The sequence below is a fragment of the Puntigrus tetrazona genome, chromosome 23 (assembly GCF_018831695.1).
Source record: "Puntigrus tetrazona isolate hp1 chromosome 23, ASM1883169v1, whole genome shotgun sequence".
Taxonomy (NCBI): domain Eukaryota; kingdom Metazoa; phylum Chordata; class Actinopteri; order Cypriniformes; family Cyprinidae; genus Puntigrus; species Puntigrus tetrazona.
In genome coordinates, this window is record NC_056721.1 from 12,910,653 (window position 1) to 12,931,210 (window position 20,558).

General features: G+C 37.9%; 1 protein-coding gene across 1 annotated transcript; it reads right to left on the bottom strand.

Moving 5' to 3' along the window:
• Positions 1-417: 417 nt before the first annotated feature.
• LOC122328520 (polyhomeotic-like protein 2) lies at positions 418-20,161 on the bottom strand. The gene is made up of 7 exons (XM_043224260.1): positions 20,039-20,161; positions 6,057-6,285; positions 4,492-4,635; positions 2,829-2,906; positions 2,426-2,587; positions 916-1,068; positions 418-830 (listed from the first exon to the last, which is right to left on the bottom strand). The coding sequence occupies exons 2-7, from the start codon at positions 6,219-6,221 to the stop codon at positions 477-479; spliced, it is 1,056 nt and encodes a 351-aa protein (XP_043080195.1). The 5' UTR covers positions 6,222-6,285; positions 20,039-20,161; the 3' UTR covers positions 418-476.
• Between the last annotated feature and the right edge of the window lie 397 nt (positions 20,162-20,558).

Consider the following 20,558-nt stretch of genomic DNA (forward strand, 5'->3'; position numbering starts at 1 on the left):
ACTAGAATAAATCATAACAGTGTTTTTCTAGATGCTAGAAATGTAACTGGCTTTAATTTGACAAGCTTAGACACTGATATGTTGTGCATCTATGGGTATAATGACTCACTAATTACTGACATGAAGTACTGATAATGTATATCACTAGTTAAATGTCATTATAATATAGGGGTCTGTTTACGAGCATCTCACTTTACTAGTATGTAGGGAAAATTGTGTCGTTGTACTAAAAGTCTGTGTGATAAAGGATATAATTTCAGCTTGGTTTTGAAGGGGGGTGCAAACAGATGCAGAATCCCACCAGCCACAAACACACACAAAGCAAGTGTGTTATCGTGAAACACTGCCACCCAGTGTGCTCCTCAAGACCGCATCCACAGCAACCCGACACCCCATTAACGCTCAAAGCCAGATGTCCCTGGCACTTGAGCTTTTCTAGTTGCTTTCACGCATCCATTAGTAAGACGATCGAGATGCTACACTTTCGTTTGGATATGCATGTGAAGACAGCATCCGGACTGTGATGGCTCACCTGTGCTGATGAGAGGATGGCCCGCCACTGAGGTCACATTGGGACACACGTTAAGCTCCCTAGTTGTGAGGTCACTGGTTTTGTCATTTTTTCCCACAGTCTCTGAGGATGTGTCTGCAGGACTGCTCTTCGCTGCAGATCCCTGAGAGTTCGGCTCCGCTTCAGGACCTTTAAGTCGGGTCACAGAGAGCTGCGCTGATGCCCCGGGGCACTGTTTCGCACCCAGGCTCTGTAACTGAGACTGAGAGAGGGAGGAAGCCAGCGCCCCCTGCTGGCCACGGAGAGCCAAGTTCTGCACCTGAGCGGAGAAAGACAGAAGCGGCATTCAAAAAACAGCACATATTGGTATAGATGCAAGTCAGGCTGGTGTATTTCAGGGTTACCTGTCCGCTGGTGGGCGACGTGTTGATTGATAACGCAGAGGTCTCGGGCTGAACTGCGGTGACTGAGGCAGTTGGGGTGAAGATGAGCTGAGGGGACAAAGGAACGGCTCGTCCTAGGCTCCTCGCTACTTGCACAAGATTGGTTTGCTGTGCCTGGAAATCGCACCAAAAGAGGCTGCTTCATCTGAATGTATGAGTCACATTTATGTAACAAAAACCAGGCTATCAGATTTGACATCAGAGAGAGCACTTGAGCCATTTCAGCTGTTACAGTCCTGAAAGTACTGCATTTCAAATTCTGGCAGATCTCAAACAGCTCATTTACCGCTAATCAGTTCTTAGCCAAAAAACGTATTTGAGAAAATAAAGCTGATGTGCCAGTGAAAACATTTTCGTCAGCATCCTTATTGAAGAGATGCAGCTGTGCCACGTTTACTATCCAAGGCCAAATGAAAAAGATGTTGTAAGATGGCAAGTATGAATACTATACACATTCACACACACACATAATCTAGGAAGAGAAGTATAAGCAGGCCACTGTAAAATGAAGTCAGATGCCAATTATTTTTTCCATTTTAAAGAAAATTGCTATTTATTCATGAGGAAATCTGGGAGAACACTGTCTAGTAGCAGTGTGTCTGACTTGGCATATCTGTATAAGCCACAGTACAGTGAGAGAAGTCATTAGGGGGGACCTAAATGATCTATTTATATATAGAATTGGAAAATATGACCGCTCCACAATTGCACACAGGATGTATGGATTTACTTGCTATACTTTAAAGCCAAATTTGCAACCAGAAAACCCCTCTTTTGGCACATTTTGGGACATTAATACTCTTATTGTAATACACAGTAAAATATAAACTTTTTAAAGAGGGAAACTGTATTTCAGAATATTAGGATTAAATGAATGTACAATTCTTAATACTTTTAGTACTTTTGGTTTAGGCGGATGTTGCCATTTATACTAACATGAAAAGCTAATAATTATTAGCAATAATTAGCAAGTATCTTTTCTTTCTTTTCTTTTTTTTACTATAATCAAAACATGATTACTGTTTTTACTGTAAATTATTACTGTAAATACTGTTAATAGTAATATGTAGTAGTAGTAGTAGTAATTATTAATAGTAGTATAAGTGGTAAAAATTAATGATTTTATTTGTTTTTTATATCATTTAACATCTTTTTCAATATTCTTGTTGCTACTAGTTTCTTAATGACACCATCTTCCAGGAAATCGAATCATACTGGTGTAAACATAAAATAAGATAAAATATAATGGGTTATGGTTAATTATAATTAGAATGTCTCTTCAATACTCCTGTCACTACTAGCTTCTTAATGACTCCATCCTTCAGGAAATTGCATCTTTCTGGTGCAAAAGTAAAATGGGTTATGATTCATTTGTGCTATTAGAAGAAGTAAAAACAGTCTACGACTATGGTATGTCTTTATTTAGACTGCACATTTGTACATGTGGTTGGGCGTGTGTAAGAGGATTTACCATCTGAGCTCGTAAATACATCTGTGCTTGGCTGGCGGTGAGTGTGGGTGTGGAGGAGTTTCCCAGAAGCACGGCCTGCTGGGCAATGCAGACTGGAACAGAGCTCCCGCTCTGGGCTCGACTGATCAAATGGGCTGCCGCTGGGGATGTGGCGAGGTTTATCTGTTTCAACAAGGAAAAATCTTATCTTTATCTTCAGAAAGCTGTGTAGTCAAAATAATAACTCATAATCTCAACCAAACCATTATGAATTATCACGATCAGCCAAACATTAAAGAACCTGCCAGGTAAAAAAGCGGTTGACTGTAAGTAATACCTACTACCTTTTTTTTTTTTTTTTTTTCTTCTGTAGCACTGGAGACTTGTTGCGTGAGATATCAATGTCAGGTTTAATAATACTTACAGTGGTTTGGGAGGCCACGGTCTGCTGGGATGTAGTGCCATTCTGACTACAGCTTTGTCTTCCTGCCACTATACTAGCCTATGGGGAGTGAATGAATGCCAGAGAGAAACAGACAGAGATGGTAAAAGAAGGAAGGACACAGAGAGAGGTCACAAGTCAAACCCGGCACTCATTAATCAATAACAACAGCACAGAGCAAGAGAGAAGGAAGGAGAGAGAGAGATCAGCTCAGTGTGAACAGCCTGCCACAGAGCACCGCATTCAACTCTACTTTACTCCACCAAAGTTATCTCCATTTTGTGAACCAAAATATTTTAGTCTCTTTGAATATAAAAATGGTCATTATTAGCTGGTTAACTATCTAGCTAACAGGAATAACTGGCAATTATTGGGAAGTGTAAAAGATGTTTCTTTTCTTTCTTTTTTTATTTATCTTATTCTTTAATCAAAACACGCTTTCTTTGAAATAATGTTCCGATTGGTATTAATATTTGTTCCCAATCTTTCCATCCTTTTGCAATATTCCTTTAAGTAGTTCATCGATGGTCATTGATCATCATCCAAGAATTCACGTGGTTTTGGTTTGAAAATAACAGCACAAACCTCAATACTGCCATTGGTTTGATGTTTTGTTGTAATAATTGGTTTGTTTCCTCTTAAACTTTTAATGAAATGTGTATGATACTGTAAAAATTTCAAAAGCTGGATAAAAAATTAAAAATGATTGAATAACTTAATCGCATGCTTAGCAGTGGCTTATTTCTACATATTCATTTTATTTACAGCAATAAGCCACTGAACCTATAGTATAAGCTTGTCATTCTGACCAAAAATATAAAACTTAGAAAGTTTTTTAGGTGTTATGAAGCTCTTGTTCCCCTTGGGTTCCTCAAATATCCACAGGATGTGGCTCAGCCAGAGCAGATTTCTGTTAAACATTGCAAAGCATGCCTCTGGGCATTGCAAAGAATCCCACATCAATACTTGTCACAAGAGATGAATGACCCTGTATCACTTACTGACTGCACAATTTATAAAAAAGCGATTGTGATTTTCATTAGATCTCATACGCTTTTATCATCACACATTATTGTATTTTAATCACTACCTCCCTGCCCTCGCATACAGTGAAGCACTTCTTGAATAAGAGCATGATTGTGCATGCTGCGTAATCACTGAACAAACTATTTCTTTCATCTTTCTGAAGGAAACACCTTAAGGAGAGACAAACAAGAAAAATCATGTCTGAGCTGATCAAATATTAGAACAAGAATTAGTTTGCTAGATCAGAGAATAATTCTGAGTAAATAGGAAGTACCAGTATACATTAATGCATTGCCAATAAGCTTGAGCCAGCATGTAATGCATGGATCAAAGCAATATTACACTTAAGGTTTTAGGCTTAATCCTTTTCATCTTTGAAGATACAGGCCTGTTTCTGAATCATTAATCAAAGATGTGTTGGGAATTTATTATGTAGTAAATCATGTTTGCGATTTTATGATTATGATTTTATGTTAACATTTGAAGTGGATCAAAACATTTCATCAAAGTTGCCCTAAGACAAGAGCGCACTTTGGTTTTATGTTTTAAGAAAATTTTGATGACAGTTTTGATCCACTTCAGACGTTGACTGCTGTATGTCTATGAGGCGTGTGCCCACCTGCTGCACCGCGGCCAGGCTCAGGTGCTGTTGCTGTAGTGCTGCGGTCTGTAGCATGAGGTGTTGTTGTTGCGCTGCATACATCTGCTGTAGATACTGAGCTGCCGCTGTGCTGGGCTGCCTGTTTAAGGCCTGCTGGATGACCTGGGTAAAATGAGATGGGAAGGGGTTATTAAATGAGCGTGTGAATATTGTTCTGCCCGAGTCTGCTGAGTCCTTTAGGGATATATTATTCGTGGTGTGTTTCGTACCACAGAAGCGTGAAGAAAAACAAGTTTTGTTGTGTAACCAGCACTATGCAGAAAGAAGTCCAGAGTGATTACTTTGTAAACACAGAAGGTCACTGGGTGCACTGATATGGCATGTGGGGTCACTGTCATCCATCACAGAGCCTGCTAACAGCATGACTACATGATCTGTACACACTGTCCTCGGGGCAATCACTGGACTGTCAACCACTGTGAGTGTGTGTTATGAAAATGAAAACCATTTTCTCTCCATCTCTCTCTCTCTCTTTCTGTTTGAGCTATCACTTGAAGTAATCAGCCATTCGGATAAAAGGTCATTGTTTTTGAGCTGGAACAGATCATTTTCTAAATCTGTATTTTGTCTTGTTTTCCACTTGTATATGTTAATTTATATTATACTTAGTTTATATTAATTTCAACTTTTATCAAAATATATCTATAAAGTTGTATCTGCTGTCACTAGTTATTGTGAACCAACATGAACTACCTTTGCATTAACTAACATCCATAAAGATTAAGAAATGCTGTAAAAACATATTGCTTATAGTTAGTTCATGTTAGCTGATGCATTGCTACCAAGTAAGTGTTACCATAACAAATTTATAATATTAAGATTTTTAATATTTATTAATTCAAATATTAATATTACATAATACATAAAAAGGGATTACATTAATTTGACCAAGAAAATAAGGAAATAAACACCAAAATACATAAATATATATATATCTTTAAAACAAATCTACAAAAGAAAGTGATCAAAACATTTACATTCCTATTAAGAAGCAAGATTATGTGTCTCACAGTCTCTTATATAATGTCAGCATGTTAACAATGTCCATATACTGCCAAAAGAAAAGCGATTTTACCCTGTGAACTGCCAAATCTCAAGCTCTCTTGAATAAATCCAGCTGGATCCCTACTGACCATGTGCTCATAGTTACTGCACATTACCATTCAAATTCAGCTGACATCAGAGACCCTGTTCTGTGCAGCCAATCAGTGCTGGCCAGCAGTCGATTAACTCTAAATCATATAGGAGTTCTGGACTACCATTCAGGTTAGTTAAGGATCTATTATATGGCCTATTATATTATATGATCTATTATATTATATGCATATATTTATTTTAAAATTCTGTGTTATTAAATAAAACAACAAACCTAATTGCACACGGCCCAATGAACACCACATCGATGATGAATGAGACCCTCATGCTGATTCGTTTTAGAATTACTTGCTGCGCTTGGCCTCTAGACGGCGCCAGAGGATAATGCATATTAAGGGACACAGTGAAAGACTGAGGTTTATTTCTACCTGAACAGTCTGTCTGTCTGTGATTCCTCCATATACTGATATCTGAGGCACAGCCTGCTGTCTGCTGCAGGAGTTTGTTGTAGTGCTGCTGCCGGTGGAGGCTGAGGTGGTGCTGGGGATGGTGACGTTGGCACTAGGGGCCACGCTTCCCTGCTCCTTCTCCATGGGGGGCCTCCGCCTGCCTGTGCCCGATCCACGGTTACTGTCAATCCTTCACACTCCCTTCCAGCTGAGAAAGACAGAACGGCAACATAACCATCATTGGAAGCTTCTTTTTTTACACTGCTCACAGTGAGTAGTGCAAGTCATTCATTACTTTATGAACAAACTTGTGTGACTCCTATTTTTGATTCTCTCGATAGCTGCAAATAGAATCTGTAACCATAACAACATGCTTAAAGTAAATATGATGCCGCTGCCGCGTTTTCATTTGTCAAATCTTAGTTAACTGTGTTTGGTGTATTTTTGAAGTGCAGTATTTGGATACTAATGGGATTAGCCAATGACAGCGACTTAATCTAAAACCTAAGGATGATACAGTTTATTTTTCCAACTGTGTGAGTTACTGAAACCATGCATGAAACGCTCACTTTTGTCGTGACAGGTATGTTGTTTGGTACAGGTTTACCAAAACTGCAGATGTAAATGTCAATTTGGTTATATGTGGGGTCGTCACTTTCATTACTGACTGAATGTGTGTGAAGGTTAGTGCACTTAGTATTGTCTAGGCCCGTGGCCTGTTAAACGAAGTCGGTTTTTACCCAGTTAAGTTTGAGTTTAGTTTGAGCAAACTTTGTATTTCAGGGTCAAGAAGGTGGGTTTGTTTTAAGCGTGTTTCATCACCATGGTAATTTACCCTTATTCTGGGTTAGAGATTGCACACACAAAAAGGACCAATCACTAATTTATTATATTTATATTATAGGCTTATTATTTACAACTGTTCATAATTCATACAATACATTCACATAAACCTAATTATGAATTTATGAATGAAGCATTTATATAGCGCTTTATACTCATGTGAGGGGATCTTTCCTTAACAACCACTAGTGTGCACAGTGGGATTATTTTCATGACCACAGAGTCAGTCACGACCTCGGTTTAGCGTCACATCCGAAGGACGGTGCTTTTTTACATTATAGTGTCCCTGTCACTACACTGGGGTGTTAGGACCCACACAGACCACAGGGTGAGTCTCCAACACCTCTACCAACAGCAACCAGGCTCAGCCCTGCTTAGCATCCACTGGCAACCAGATTTGGACTGCAGGGTCATATTTCTGTGGCAACTGTTATATTAAAAGTCAATTAATTTTTAAATTAGCAATTAAAACAAATTAAATATAGATAAGCTTTAACGTATATAACTTGTAAAATGTTGTTTTCCTTTTGAGCTAAGTGTTAAAATAATTAAATTCAGTCGATTCCTTTGCATGGTCATATATTTTCTTTCTGCTGCCTTCTCAATCTTTTGCTGCAGCGGAAGTGCCTTGTAAATGCTTTTACTTTTTTTTTGTAATAATGACATCTCTTAGAAAAGTGAATTGCGCTGACTCTCCCAAGAAGTGATTCATGCTTTGCTGATGCTCTCCGCATTCATTGTGATTGGCTGTTTGCTGCACACGTCACACTTTAAGGTGCAAGTGCTTCAAAGTTAATCACAAACCCTGGTTCAAACTCTGATTCTATTTTGTCTAAATTCATAAAAAATACAAGGCTAAAAAACGAAATTTAACTAATCTGTTGAACTTAAGCATGTTGTAATGTCGAGTGGAAACTGGATATTCATTTCGAGAGCTGATAAAGATTACATTTTATTAGGATTATTCAGTTAGCCTTGTGGTTTTACAGAAAAATATTTAAGTGAGCGTTAGATGACAGCAACGATCATTTAAATTTAAACAGGGAAAAATGAGCAAGCTGATTAAACCCACCAGCGCTTTCACAAGCTCCTTCCAAAGCTGCAAACAGATTCATTCAGGTTACCTACAAATACCCAAGCTACCCTGAGGGGAGATCAGCATTGAAACAATTACAGACTTACATGTTTCCAATATACATTAGTGGCATGTTACTCTCACACTGAGTCCCATCAGAATCATGATTTAATCCATGCAGACAGGTCCTTTTCACCACCAAATCCTCTTATTTTGAATTCCCCCTGAAAGTGACAGCTACACCGCTTGTTGGACACTTTGTGGTTCTTGACTGTCTAACTGTAACACTTCTCACAATTGCAGGCCTCAGTCCTTTTATGATCCACTTGCCCACGCCAGCCCCAGTAGCTCTGAACAAATGTGAAGACTGATGGGCTGGAACAACATCTTGCCAGTCATGACAACAGCACCAGAAGCAGCTCCAGGCTTTGATCCATCTGGGGATCTCATAGACCATAAGAGATGTATCAACAGGCTTTATAACCTGCTGATAGCAGGATTAATGCTTGGATTTCCACTCAGGTAAAACTGCTTTTGTGTCTTTGGAATGCATTAGATAACGTCACACTTGAAAAGGTGATTTGTGTTGTTTAGAGGCAGTCAAGCGCATAGTATGCCAAGAAAAAGTGCATTCGGAATGACAGAAGGACACATTCTCAGAAGGTTCCCTCAAAGTTACAATTAAAACATTCTTGCAGTACACTCAGAAAAAAAGGTACAAAAGCAGTACTGTTTCAAAAGGTACCGATATGTTCTATTTAAGGCACTAATATTTAAAATATTCTGAAATAGTCACATTTGAGTTAATAAACCACCTGCAGTTAAAACCTTCTGAGGACATAAATGTGTTTACAATGTCATATACACAGACACACACACACACACAAACACGCGGCAGTCCAGTTAACACGTTTATGTTTCCTAAGTTCATCAACCATTCTTTTTTGAAAAGCATTTTTAAACAGATGTTGATCATTAAAAATTATCCTTTGAATAAACCTTTTTGAAATCATGTTTTCATATAGAAATTGAAATTTTAGGAAAACATTCTTCAGGACAGTCTTTATACATCTTGCATTTAAAACTGCAAAAAAATAAAGGAAAAATATCATAAAAAGCCTCAAATGCTACTGCTACTAACATCTGCTAATAACATATAAAACATGTAGGAGAAAATGAAAAACATGACAGTTTGTTGAGTTTCTTTTTAAATAGAGTCAAACCGCAACATTTACAAACTCTAACCACTCTCAAAATACTTTCAGTAAAGATAGAATATTATTAGATATAATGTAAGTTGCAACTTTTGGCTCTGAAAAAAATCTTTTAAAAATATAACAATAATATTGGTTAATATTTTTTGACCCTTATAGTAATTGCAAAAGCAGAGAAACTGAATAATGTCTAATTTTTTGAAGTTTAACAACTTAAATGCCATGTGTCGGGTGTGACGCTGCAAAAGAGGAGGAACACAAGCGCATAAAGTTGAGAACATTCCACTAGCGTTTTTTACTGCAGCTAATTCATTGACTCAAATAGAGCATAAAATTACTAGCAGGGAACTCTCTAAAGTAAAACTTTAAAATGTTGTAAAAACGGTTCACAAGCCGAAACCGAATGAGTTGCACTGTACTTACTCAGATAGTCTGACAGCTTCCACCACAACTTGTGACAGGATATAACTGGCAGCTAGGAGAATCCAAACTCTGACTGTTCTCTGGACCAGAACTCCTCCCATCACAGATGACTGGGACCCAATAATGTCATTAAACAGACACACATCAAAGGCTGCTACCGGGGGGAAATGACCTGGGGTTTTCTTCTTGGGGGCTGGGAGGACACTTGTTGATCAAAACAGACCCGGCCTCACTTCCTTTACTCGGCCAAGGAACAGCTAGACCAACAGACAGGCCGCTGAACCAAATGGGAGAGATCTTCTTCTGTACTGCAGTACACCTGCTGCAATGTGTCTAACACGTTCAGACGGGCCTATAATTTAGAGTTATTTGTGTTTCTTTGGGTGCACGTTCAGAGATAAAGATACTTCATACAGTGAGGTTTTCTATTATAGTTCTAGATATCAAAGTCATCAGGACACATTTGTGTAATTTGCTTGATCCCACTTAACCTTCCATTAGCTGTGGAATCTTTCAAGGACATATAAAAGCTTAATACAGTCCATTCTCCATTACCTCGTCCTCTCTTTGTCGTTCTCCCTCCCTTTCTCTCTCCTCTCCTCTCATTATTGGCTAACACAACACACTACACTAGTCCACTCGATTTGCTCTATAGTCTGCATTAGAGACCTCCTCACCACACAGATCTATAGCTAACTGAACATCCAGTGCCATCATCATCATCTGCCCACAAACCCTCTCACGGTCAGACACCAAATTGAGTTTCACTCTTTGAAGGCTCTTTTGATGTATCAACTAAGATGCAAAGTCTGCACCGAGCAATACAAATAGGATTAGCATGAGCGAGCCGGAGCTGTAAAAGTCGAGGTTAGGTTGAGGCGTTCAGGTAGAGATGGGTTATCAGCACAATGCAGAGGCCACATCAAACAATCAGGACTAAACCCTCGGGTGATGACTACAGATGGATGAGACACCCAATCTGTGCTTGTCTGGACAGGCCACAGCCAGGTTAAACCAGTCCGCTAGGATCACAGCAATGCGGCCATCATAAGATGTTGAGTAACTGCTAAACCAGTTGTGCGTGTTGTCATGCATTTGTCATGTCATAAACTGACAGCTTAACTGAAGAGAATTGATTAATGGTCGCAGTCACTGTTCGGAGTACTGCAGTGTGTGTAGTCACATGTCCTGCAGTGATCCATACTGAAACTTGTATTTTAAACAGCATTTGCTGTATATTGCATTATGCATGCAGCTTTTAGGAGCTCTTACATATTTTATTAGATAGATAGATAGATAGATAGATAGATAGATAGATAGATTTATTAACAAGATTAATAAATAATTCAATAATAAACATTTTAAAATGACTCATGAACAATTGTTCACCTTTTAATTATTGCTGATTTATAACCTATTTTTGATTCATTTTAATCCAGCCATATAGTACGTTTTAAACAATTTACAAGTTATATAAAACAACCCAGAAGGTTGAGTTAAATTTAATTTATTTAACCCAGCACTACATGAACCCAGCATTTTTTAGAGTGTAAGATTTGAACATATTTTCATGTTCTCTGTCAGACTGCTCAACAGCTATTTCCCTCAGGCTGTAAGAGCTCTTAACTCCAATCCCCCGTCTTCCTCTGAAACCATGAACACCTCAGCTCCCCTCCCCAGATCATTTATAACGGCTGAAGATTTTTAAACGTGCAATTCTGAGTGTACTACACACAGGTGAGTGGGCTATACAAACCACCTGTGGAAAAGCAACTATATGCGCACTAGACACTTCAGACACTTCATGTAAACACTCTCTACTACAAAGACTCAATAAGATAACATATGTCTACGTGAGCGCTGCATTACAAAATAACGTTTAATGAGCATTGCGCTACAAAATCTTTTTGCACTATGTGTTTTGCATATGTTTACCTATGTGTAACTAGCATGCAGCACCGCGGTCCTGCGAGACATGACAAATGTCCACAAATGTAGCAGAAATAACAAGAAAGCTTGACTTGAGTTCATAGAAATTAACTATTGTAAAATAAAGAATTATTCTAAAATATAATATCTCTTAATATTAGTATAATAAATATATAATATAATATATAACATATAATTTATGTAATATTAGACACACTGCAACATTTATTTATCAATATAAATCAATTATTAGTTCATGTAAAAATAAAAATCATTAAAAATTATGAAATCCTAAATTTGTTAATGTATTGTCGTATTATCAATGAACATGAATCAACAATGAACAAAAGTATATTTATAAATAAACATCACCTAGATTAATAAACGCTGTGAGAGTTAATAACTGTTAGTTCATGATAACCAATGCGTTCAATAAAGTTATTAGTGTATATTTATTGCACGTTATAATGCTTGACTAGATATCTATAACATTTTGAATTGCTAAAACACAGTGGTAAGATTTATTATTATAATGGTCCATTTAAATGACTCGCATGTACTGTAATCTTGTGACATTTCAGACCTGAAATTAGCATGTCACGCTCACCACTCTGCCAGTTAAACCAACAGTCTCTCAGGATATTAGCTTCATCACAGGATGCTTGCTGTCAGCTTTGACACCTTTGGCCAAGTGTGAGTAAACAGTAAAGCAATTAGAAGCCTCTACAGTTAATGGATACGTCAGACATGGTGTCACCTCGAGATCCGACACTCTGGAAATTTATTCTGTCAGATTCAATGGCCCTCTGTAGCGCAAGAGCGTATATCACTCAGAAAGATTCCACTGCAGCGAAGGACCTTGACAAAACATGCTGCTTAACAATGTGCCTGTTGAGCGTACATCAATGCTTGTCATAAATCTGAGACGTGGAGAGCACACATATACAACCTCATGCGTGAGTCAGTAACGTTCTCTTCTTTTATCATCATCTATCTCAAACACATGCAGTGACTCAACTGAGCAATTCTTCAGTACTTCAGATGAAGCTCTCCTCCTTCAGTTGCTCTCCAAAATAGTTCAAAGTGAGAAATTTATCTTAAACTTGACAAGCCATTGTTCTGTCCTGCCAGAACGCTCTCTTCTCTGGTATCCATCATTCTCCACGTTAGCACATTCCCTCTATGTGGCAACCAGGCAGAGGAGATTTGTGGCCCTCATTTCCTTAAGATCCACCATAAAACTGCCGGCTTTGTCTGCAAGGGCCACATCGTTGTTGAACTGAGAAAGCATGAAATATGACCTCAGTCGCCTTGGTATCGGTGTGAAGAGCCTGACAGAGGGGGGTTTCTCTGTCTGGCAGCTATCAAATGTTTTCAAAGTTACTGTAGTTTGCGTGACCCACCTTTAAAAAATAAAGGTTCTTTATTGGCATTGATGGTTCCGTAACGAACCCGTTGCACTAAAGGTTCTACATAGCGAACAAGGGTTCTTTAGATTGGTAAAATGTTCTTTACACCGTGAACATCCCCTCAAAAAAACCTTCTCTGTATATGACAGAGGGGATATGAACATAGAAGCCAAACAGAATTTTGCACATGCAAATAAATCATGGACGCCCACACTGCATGTAAATAAAAGGAATTGCGTATATAGACCATGTGTTTTCATATTTAAATTTAAACAGTTCACATATAAAGCTACCTTATCATCAGCAACTGAATGGGAATGGCAAGTATGTGGTGCAATTTCACAATGATTTGGGTTTCAGTGCATTCAAAGCCATCATTTAAGATGGAGCCATTAACATATAAATTAGGTGCTCACAGAGCCGGACAAATTGGAACAGTAGCACGGTTTTGGCTATTTTGTCATTGTTTTATTCAGCAGAGTGCTCACAAACTGGATGTGTATCATTTCTGATTATCGCTTGGAGTCCAAGCGTGAAATAACCTGAATTTGAACATCAGTAACTCATTTCCTCGCTATAACAACGCAGGCCTCCCAGGCACACAATCGTTAGCACCATCTCATTATTATGTCTCAATCAAAAAATAATGCCTTTAGTTGCACAAAACATTCAAACAGTGCTCTTGGGAGGCCTGAGCTGTTCCTAAGCCATGCTTAAATCTGATTGCTTACTTTAGCACGTTAAATTCCTGCCTTTTCAGGATGATAATGAGGTAACTCAGTTTTATATTAAAAAAACATGCTGCTGATGAAGAAATAAACAAATGTTTTGTTTTTAAAAGACATAGTTGGAAATAAATTTTTTTGTTTTTTTTTAACTTTTAACTATGAAATACGCAAAAGGAGATGAAAATGGATAGGGAGATTTGTCAATCTTCAAAAAGCACAGTAAACATTTAATAATATTAGTAGTACACTATATATCTGAAACCATTTGATAATGGTAAGGAAATGTGTTAGCAAAACACTTTAAAAAGACACTTGATTTTTACTGAAAATATTGAAAAATTGGTGTTCACTTTTACTGTATGGGAAAAAAAAGTTAGTATCTATATTTTTATTCCAACAAAAAAAGAATCATATGGGATTCAAAAGACACAAGGGCAAGTAAATGAGAGAACTGGGGTGAATTATTCTATGAATTAAAAATAAAAATGATTGGTCTGTCTAAAACAAGTCATAGTTCAGCTCAAAGATGGTCTCACACTGGGACTATAAATTACCATCTTACTGCCAAAAGAGTGAGAGCTTTCCAGGCTGTATTCTTCCCCTTTGTCTGAGCGTAAAAAGACTGCAGCCAGCAGCACACGTGGCCCTCTCTGTGCAAACTCCCAGAGCCGTAAAACTACATTACCACAGGAAGGAATCAGATACACAGATGCCCCAGAGACCACTCAGTTTACAAAGCACCTCAAAGCCTTCTAGCCTTATTGAGTTATTACTGACAGAACCTGAAGAACACAGGTGAAAATCAACGAAACTTAAAGGTGAATAGTGCCAATTTTAGATCATATACAACGTCTGCCATATTTTTTAATAATAAACCATTGACGACAGACCTATTGTGAGATATGAGGTTTTAATCAGTGTTATATGCTTTTTGTTGAAGCCATCGGTCTGCATTTTGAGCATATTTTTTTTTAAATAATCATGTTTAACAGTAAAATAACTGGTGGAAAACTACAATACCCATTCTGCAAAAAGATCCACCTATCAGAGGTGCCAAAACATTCAACATTTTACAATCAATTGTTTTAAATTTGACATTTTTGATTTTCTATTTTTTACTTCATGGGAAGCTCTTTCCCTCAAAAAAGCTGTGAATCCCTTGATTTACCTTAAGGCCTTTGAAAATGACAAAACTTCAAGAACCAAGGCCGGTAAAAGAGTGAATGGGCCCACTATATTGGCTGTTCACTTTTGTGCAACTTTCTCCCATTTTAAAACAGTACATAAAATACTTTTAGTGGACGTCATGTGTCACAGCAAATGGTGACTGGTAGTTTTCCAGTTGCACACATAGTTAAAACACCTGAGCAAACCTTGTGAAACACAACCACCTGTCATAGCCACATTCTCTGAGTGTGAAGCTGTCAGAAAGTACTTAGCAAACGGGGAGGAAGAGATGACAGATCTTGTATGTAATTTAAGCCCTCGGAGTTAAACTGCCTCTCTGATCTCTGATTTAGTTCAGTCCTAAGGTGAAAAGCCTAGAGAGTAACACAAGAAATGAAAAGTGACTGTAAATATTGAAAACTTCAGAACTAGGAGGCATTTATGTGTATTAAGTAGCTAATTTGTCTAACAATGTCTAGAGATGTAACACATAAAAAAAAAAAAAAATCCATTAGCTCCAAATCTGATAAGAACTGGCAATGTCAATTTTAATTAGATGTCTCTTGATTGATAAATCACTTTAGGGCTTTCCCTCATTTGTAAGAGATTTTAGGTATCTTGTATCAACCATGCCTTTAAACTTTCCTCTGACTTTCTGCCGTGACCAGAAATGTAATCTTGCAAATTATTTTGTTATGTTTTATAGTGTATTAATATTATTATATCAAACTGAGATTTTTAGTTTATTGTTGTATCTTTTATATCGCACTCATACATTACTTTATACAAACACCACTGAGCTGTATACATATTTGGTTGTTTTTTCCAAAAATTCGAAAATCAGCATTTCATGTTCATATGTTTATTTAGTAGCTTTGTAATAGATGGACTAATGACCGATCACACTGATGAGTATTTTGCAATACTGTCCTACTGACTGTACATTTGATCTAATTTTAGATTTGCAGAGGAGGAAATGTGAATTTCGGAATTTTGGGGAAATCCCAGAGTCGTGATGTCCACAGAAGCTCAATATTTACATGTGCATGTTTTTACATATATAACCCTAATAATACGAGCCAGTCAAATGAATGATATATTGGATGGAATATGGGCCAAATATCAGCGGTTGCTGCCCTTGCTGGTGAGGAACCAAATCATTAATGCCTTAAGCTTTGCTTCTCCCAAAAAAAAAAAAGGAAAGAAAAAGGAGATTTATGTCAAGCAGCTGTGTAGCTGTCGGCTGCTGAGCCGGAGAGCTGAGTGAGAGGGAGAGGAGGACAGAGAACACCTGGGTATGGAGCTCAGAGGCAGGCAAGAATCACTTTCATCTGCCCAGGCAGCAGCGGAGGGAGAGAGAGTTGTCTGCACTCACTTCATACACTCTCAAACAGTTACTACAGCCTGTCAGCAGCTCTCACACATTCTCATTCAGACCCTGGTCGGTTTTACTCTGGGAAAAAAAAAGCCAGGAAAGTGAGACCTGTGCATATCGACAAAACTGTTTTAGTGATTACACATTAGTTAGTTCCGGTTCTCAAATTTAATTGGTCAAAAGAGCGCTGGTCACTGTGACTTTTTTCTTGTCGTCTGTGTTGAGCAAGTCACTGAATGATTCAGTCCATCAATTTGTTTAAATGCGGAGATTCATTTAGGAACTCAAGAAAGTCAGGAACTGACTGTTGTTCTGAGCATGTCACTGAATCATTCATTCAGCCGATTCTTTTAAACACGCCAATTTATTCAGAACCGAAACACCATTGTGTTTGTTCAAATGCATCAATTCATTCAAGGATCTGAACAATTAACTGCTGTTATGAGTCACTGAATAATTCACTCATTCAACAATTTTTCCAACACTTAAAAATTAAGGTGCTTCAAAAAGTTCTTTACAGTGATGCCACAAAAAAAACCTTTTTGGTTCCACAAAAAACATTAAAAAGTTCTTTAAACCACCATGTCTTTCTTACCTTTTCATAATCTAAAAGAATCTAATCTATTTTGCCACAAAGACCTTTTTGTGACACTGAAAGCTTCTTCAGATGTTAAAAGTTCCTTATGGAACCATTTAGACAAAAAGGTTCTTCTGTTGCATCGTGAAGCACCTTTGCTTTGTGTTCAAAACTCAGATATGTAAAAAATATCCACAAGCCGGCCATGCAATGCTTAAAAGTACTATAAAACACTTTTTATGGTATTATGTTTCTTACGCAATCTAAAATAGCAAGTGTTTTCAAACTAAATGTATTTAATGGAAAATACCTGAAAATATGACCTCTCCAAGATAACAAGACGCGATCAAAAGCTTGTTGTTGGTAATACTGCCAGATTTTTTTAGCACTGACATACTCAACGCAGCGACTGAGAATTATCGTCGAGTTATGCTGATGCAGCACTCAATTTGATTAATCACTTTCGGCGGATTTCGACTCTTGAACGAGGGCATCACAAGCTCACACCCATTCTGCAAATATTTCTCCAAGGACGAAACTTGTCATTCTCAGGAAAGACAGGAGAGAAGAGCCGTGTACATATCTAAATGTCAGATAAGTATCAGAAACTGTCAGAAAAGAAAGAGAGCCCTGACATACGGTCTGTTTTGAGTTTGTGTTAATGGTTGAGTCACACGGGAGCGTCATCAGGCATGACAGAAGAATGTCATGGTGAGCGCTGAGGTGAACGCGTTCATTCGCAGGGTCTGCATCTCATCTTCATGAGGGCTTGGACGGCGCTATATGAAAATATCTCGGCTCATCTGTTACTGTTTCTCACCGCTTTCATCGCTGGAGATGGATCTCACCATTCGATGCCACATAACACAGATTGCTGAGTCCTGTATAGCTCATTAAAGATCAAGGGTTCGTTGCATGTGCTCAAACACAGGCCTCTTCCCTCAAAAGAACCATTATAAGCATGTGATATACGCCCTACACTGGACTGCTGTCTGTCTGTTAAAAGTCAAAACGTTTAGTGTGAAGGGATTTGGTCTACTGAAGAAGCGAGATTTAAGTTAAGATAAGTTTAAGTTTAAGATAGGTTAATTGCTGACTTATTTTTGTTTTTAGTTTTTTAGAATATTTTCATGATATTTTAAATGCTTCAGAAAGAGTACAGAAATTCATATTTTTAGGGCAAACTCTCAATAAATCATAAACCAAGCCTACAAGTTACATCGAAATGAAAGTATCGACATATCTTTTCTACTGTATTGTGACCTCTGCATATTTTGGGGGTGTAGCGGATTATCAGAAATTTAAAACATGTAGTCTGGGAACTTGGTTGTATGCCTTAGTTGTTGATTGTATTTTAGCATGTGGGCACGAATGTGACAATGAATGCGATCTTGCAGTTGATTGTGAAGGACAGAATTTAGGTGAAAAATTATTTTAGCAGTCTGTACTTTTCACTCACTTTCAAAGACAAAGTCAAAAAAGAAAAAATACATATACATATATGAATTGCTCACAATATTATCTATCGCATACATTTATGGCATAGCTAACCCCTCAAAAATGTAATAATTTCAATGCATGTGTTTAATATAATTTTAGCAGTTATTTCAAATCTGACTGTGAATTGAGAACTACTGATTGTGTTGTCATGCATTTTTGTTTTGTTTTAATTAACTTCTGGACAATAGTTTATGGTCGAAGGTTGCCTTTAATCTTATGTTACTGAATTTGTGTTGTTGCACAGTCTATTTTCACGACTAGATTAAATCAAAGGCATTTTAATGAACTACCTTAGTGCACTCAGACATCTAATCACTTAATGCAACATTTATTTCTTCCTCAGAAACGATCAGGCCTTGAGAGAGAATCATAAAGGAAAACCTTGCACGAGTGTGCTAATTTGATTCTATCTCTTTTCTCCTGACTACAGGAGCCTCCTGCGCTACTCAACAAGCCCCTCATTTCCTGGTGCTTTAAGGGGGACCGGAGTTGTGTCCCTCCTGTTTGACTGATTATTAGCGTGACCTGAGGGTGAGGGTGAACTACTCAAGCTCATTGTGAGGCCCATGACACAGGAAAGGCAAGTGTAAAACATGAGGGTCTTACCCCAATTACCGTACAGAAGTGACCTGCCCATTGGCGGTTTGAAAGCAACAAGCTTTGCTCGATTAATCCGCAGTAACCTGAAAGCACCTTAACGCTATAATGAACATTTGCACAATAAACCATATATCATATATACACAACGACTGTCCAGATGTTCAGTGTCAAATTCATAAGATGACACTGGTGAGATTACACACAAGCGTAGCTCCGCTTGGCTTTGTTTACAGAGCGCTGGGTCAAACTAGCATGTATCGAAAGAGTGCAGATGGTCTTGTTATTTGAGAGGAGATAGGTTAAATGAATTGTATCAGCACTAGCTGTCAGTCAGTCAGTTTACTAGTTCAACACTCCCCCGTCTGGGAATGCATTGTCTTCATTTAGTCCTACGAGAGGTCTAAAAGCTTCTTGTGTACATGTTTGCTGAGCAAACTCATCGATAATCCTTCAAAAAATTGCAAAATTGTAAATCTCTCATCATCAGCGTTAAATGTAAAAATAAAGTAATAGTACTTGTCTTATTGATAATATTGAGTAATCAGGTAGGCAAGGGATAACACACCCAAAAATGCATTTACACTTAAGACATTTTTTGTCCATGCAATGAAAGTCAACGGGGTCCAAAACAACACTGGACCCCTCTGACTTTGACTGTATTGACAAAACCATGCGATTATAAAAGAAAAGAGCATGCAGGGGAAATAAGTAAATGGGTAAATAATGACAGAATGGGGGAAGTACAATTTGAAAGGAGGGTCTCGAGTTCCACGAGCCCACCTAGATAATATCTGTCAATCTGTGTCGCTCTCTCTGATGTTAGCAACCGTACTGAAAGCAGTGGAGACATGTGGTGGAATTCTCCAAAGTAAACAGCTTTCATTGTGCCGAGACGGACATGCACAGGCAAACGCACATTTATGCTCTCTATTTAACATACAGACCACACATACTGTTGATATAAGACACTAAGCCTGAAAAGGCATATATATATATATATATATATATATATATATATATATATATATATATATATATAAGTAGGGCTTACTGCACAAGTGACATTTACAGTCACATATGAAGCCAAAAACAACAGCACATCTCAATAAAGCTCTACATACCCTCAACAGGCCTCGTCTCAACTTCAATCGCTTGTTCCTTTCCTGATATCCTACACCATGTCTGAGGTCTGCTCTATCCGACAGGCACAGACTACACCAAGCAGAGAGGAGGAGAAAAAAAATACAGCATGAATTAGCATTCCTAAAGCAATCACGTGACTTCAAAGCACCAATAGGCTGCTCTGGATTCGGTATGATCCACCTCTAGCTCCTCCCTTCTCTTCCCTCTTGTTTCGCTCTCTTACAGAAACCCTTTGACAGGGTTGTTGGGATACATGTGGTCTGTCGATGCATCTATTTTTTGCTATCCAACATCTAGTATTGAAAAGCATACCCTCAGTATGCATAATCAAAGTAAATATGTGCAGTATATAGAAAAGTAAAGTGTAATAAAAAAGCTATTTAGGTTTGTAAAGGATTTAATGTGATTAAAAATGCAAAAATGATGCCACAAGGAGGGTTTAAATGCAAGAAGTGTAAAGAAACAATGAATGTTTTTTGCATATTGAAAGTAAACATA

Coding starts and splice junctions, on each gene's coding strand:
- LOC122328520 (XM_043224260.1), bottom strand. CDS start 6,221: ATGGAGAAGGAGCAGGGAAGCGTGGCCCCTAGTGCCAACGTCACCATC. Junction 2,907..4,491: donor GCCTGGCCGCGGTGCAGCAG/GTGGGCACACGC, acceptor CACTCCCCATAG/GCTAGTATAGTGGCAGGAAG. Junction 1,069..2,425: donor TGTATTTACGAGCTCAGATG/GTAAATCCTCTT, acceptor TGCGATTTCCAG/GCACAGCAAACCAATCTTGT.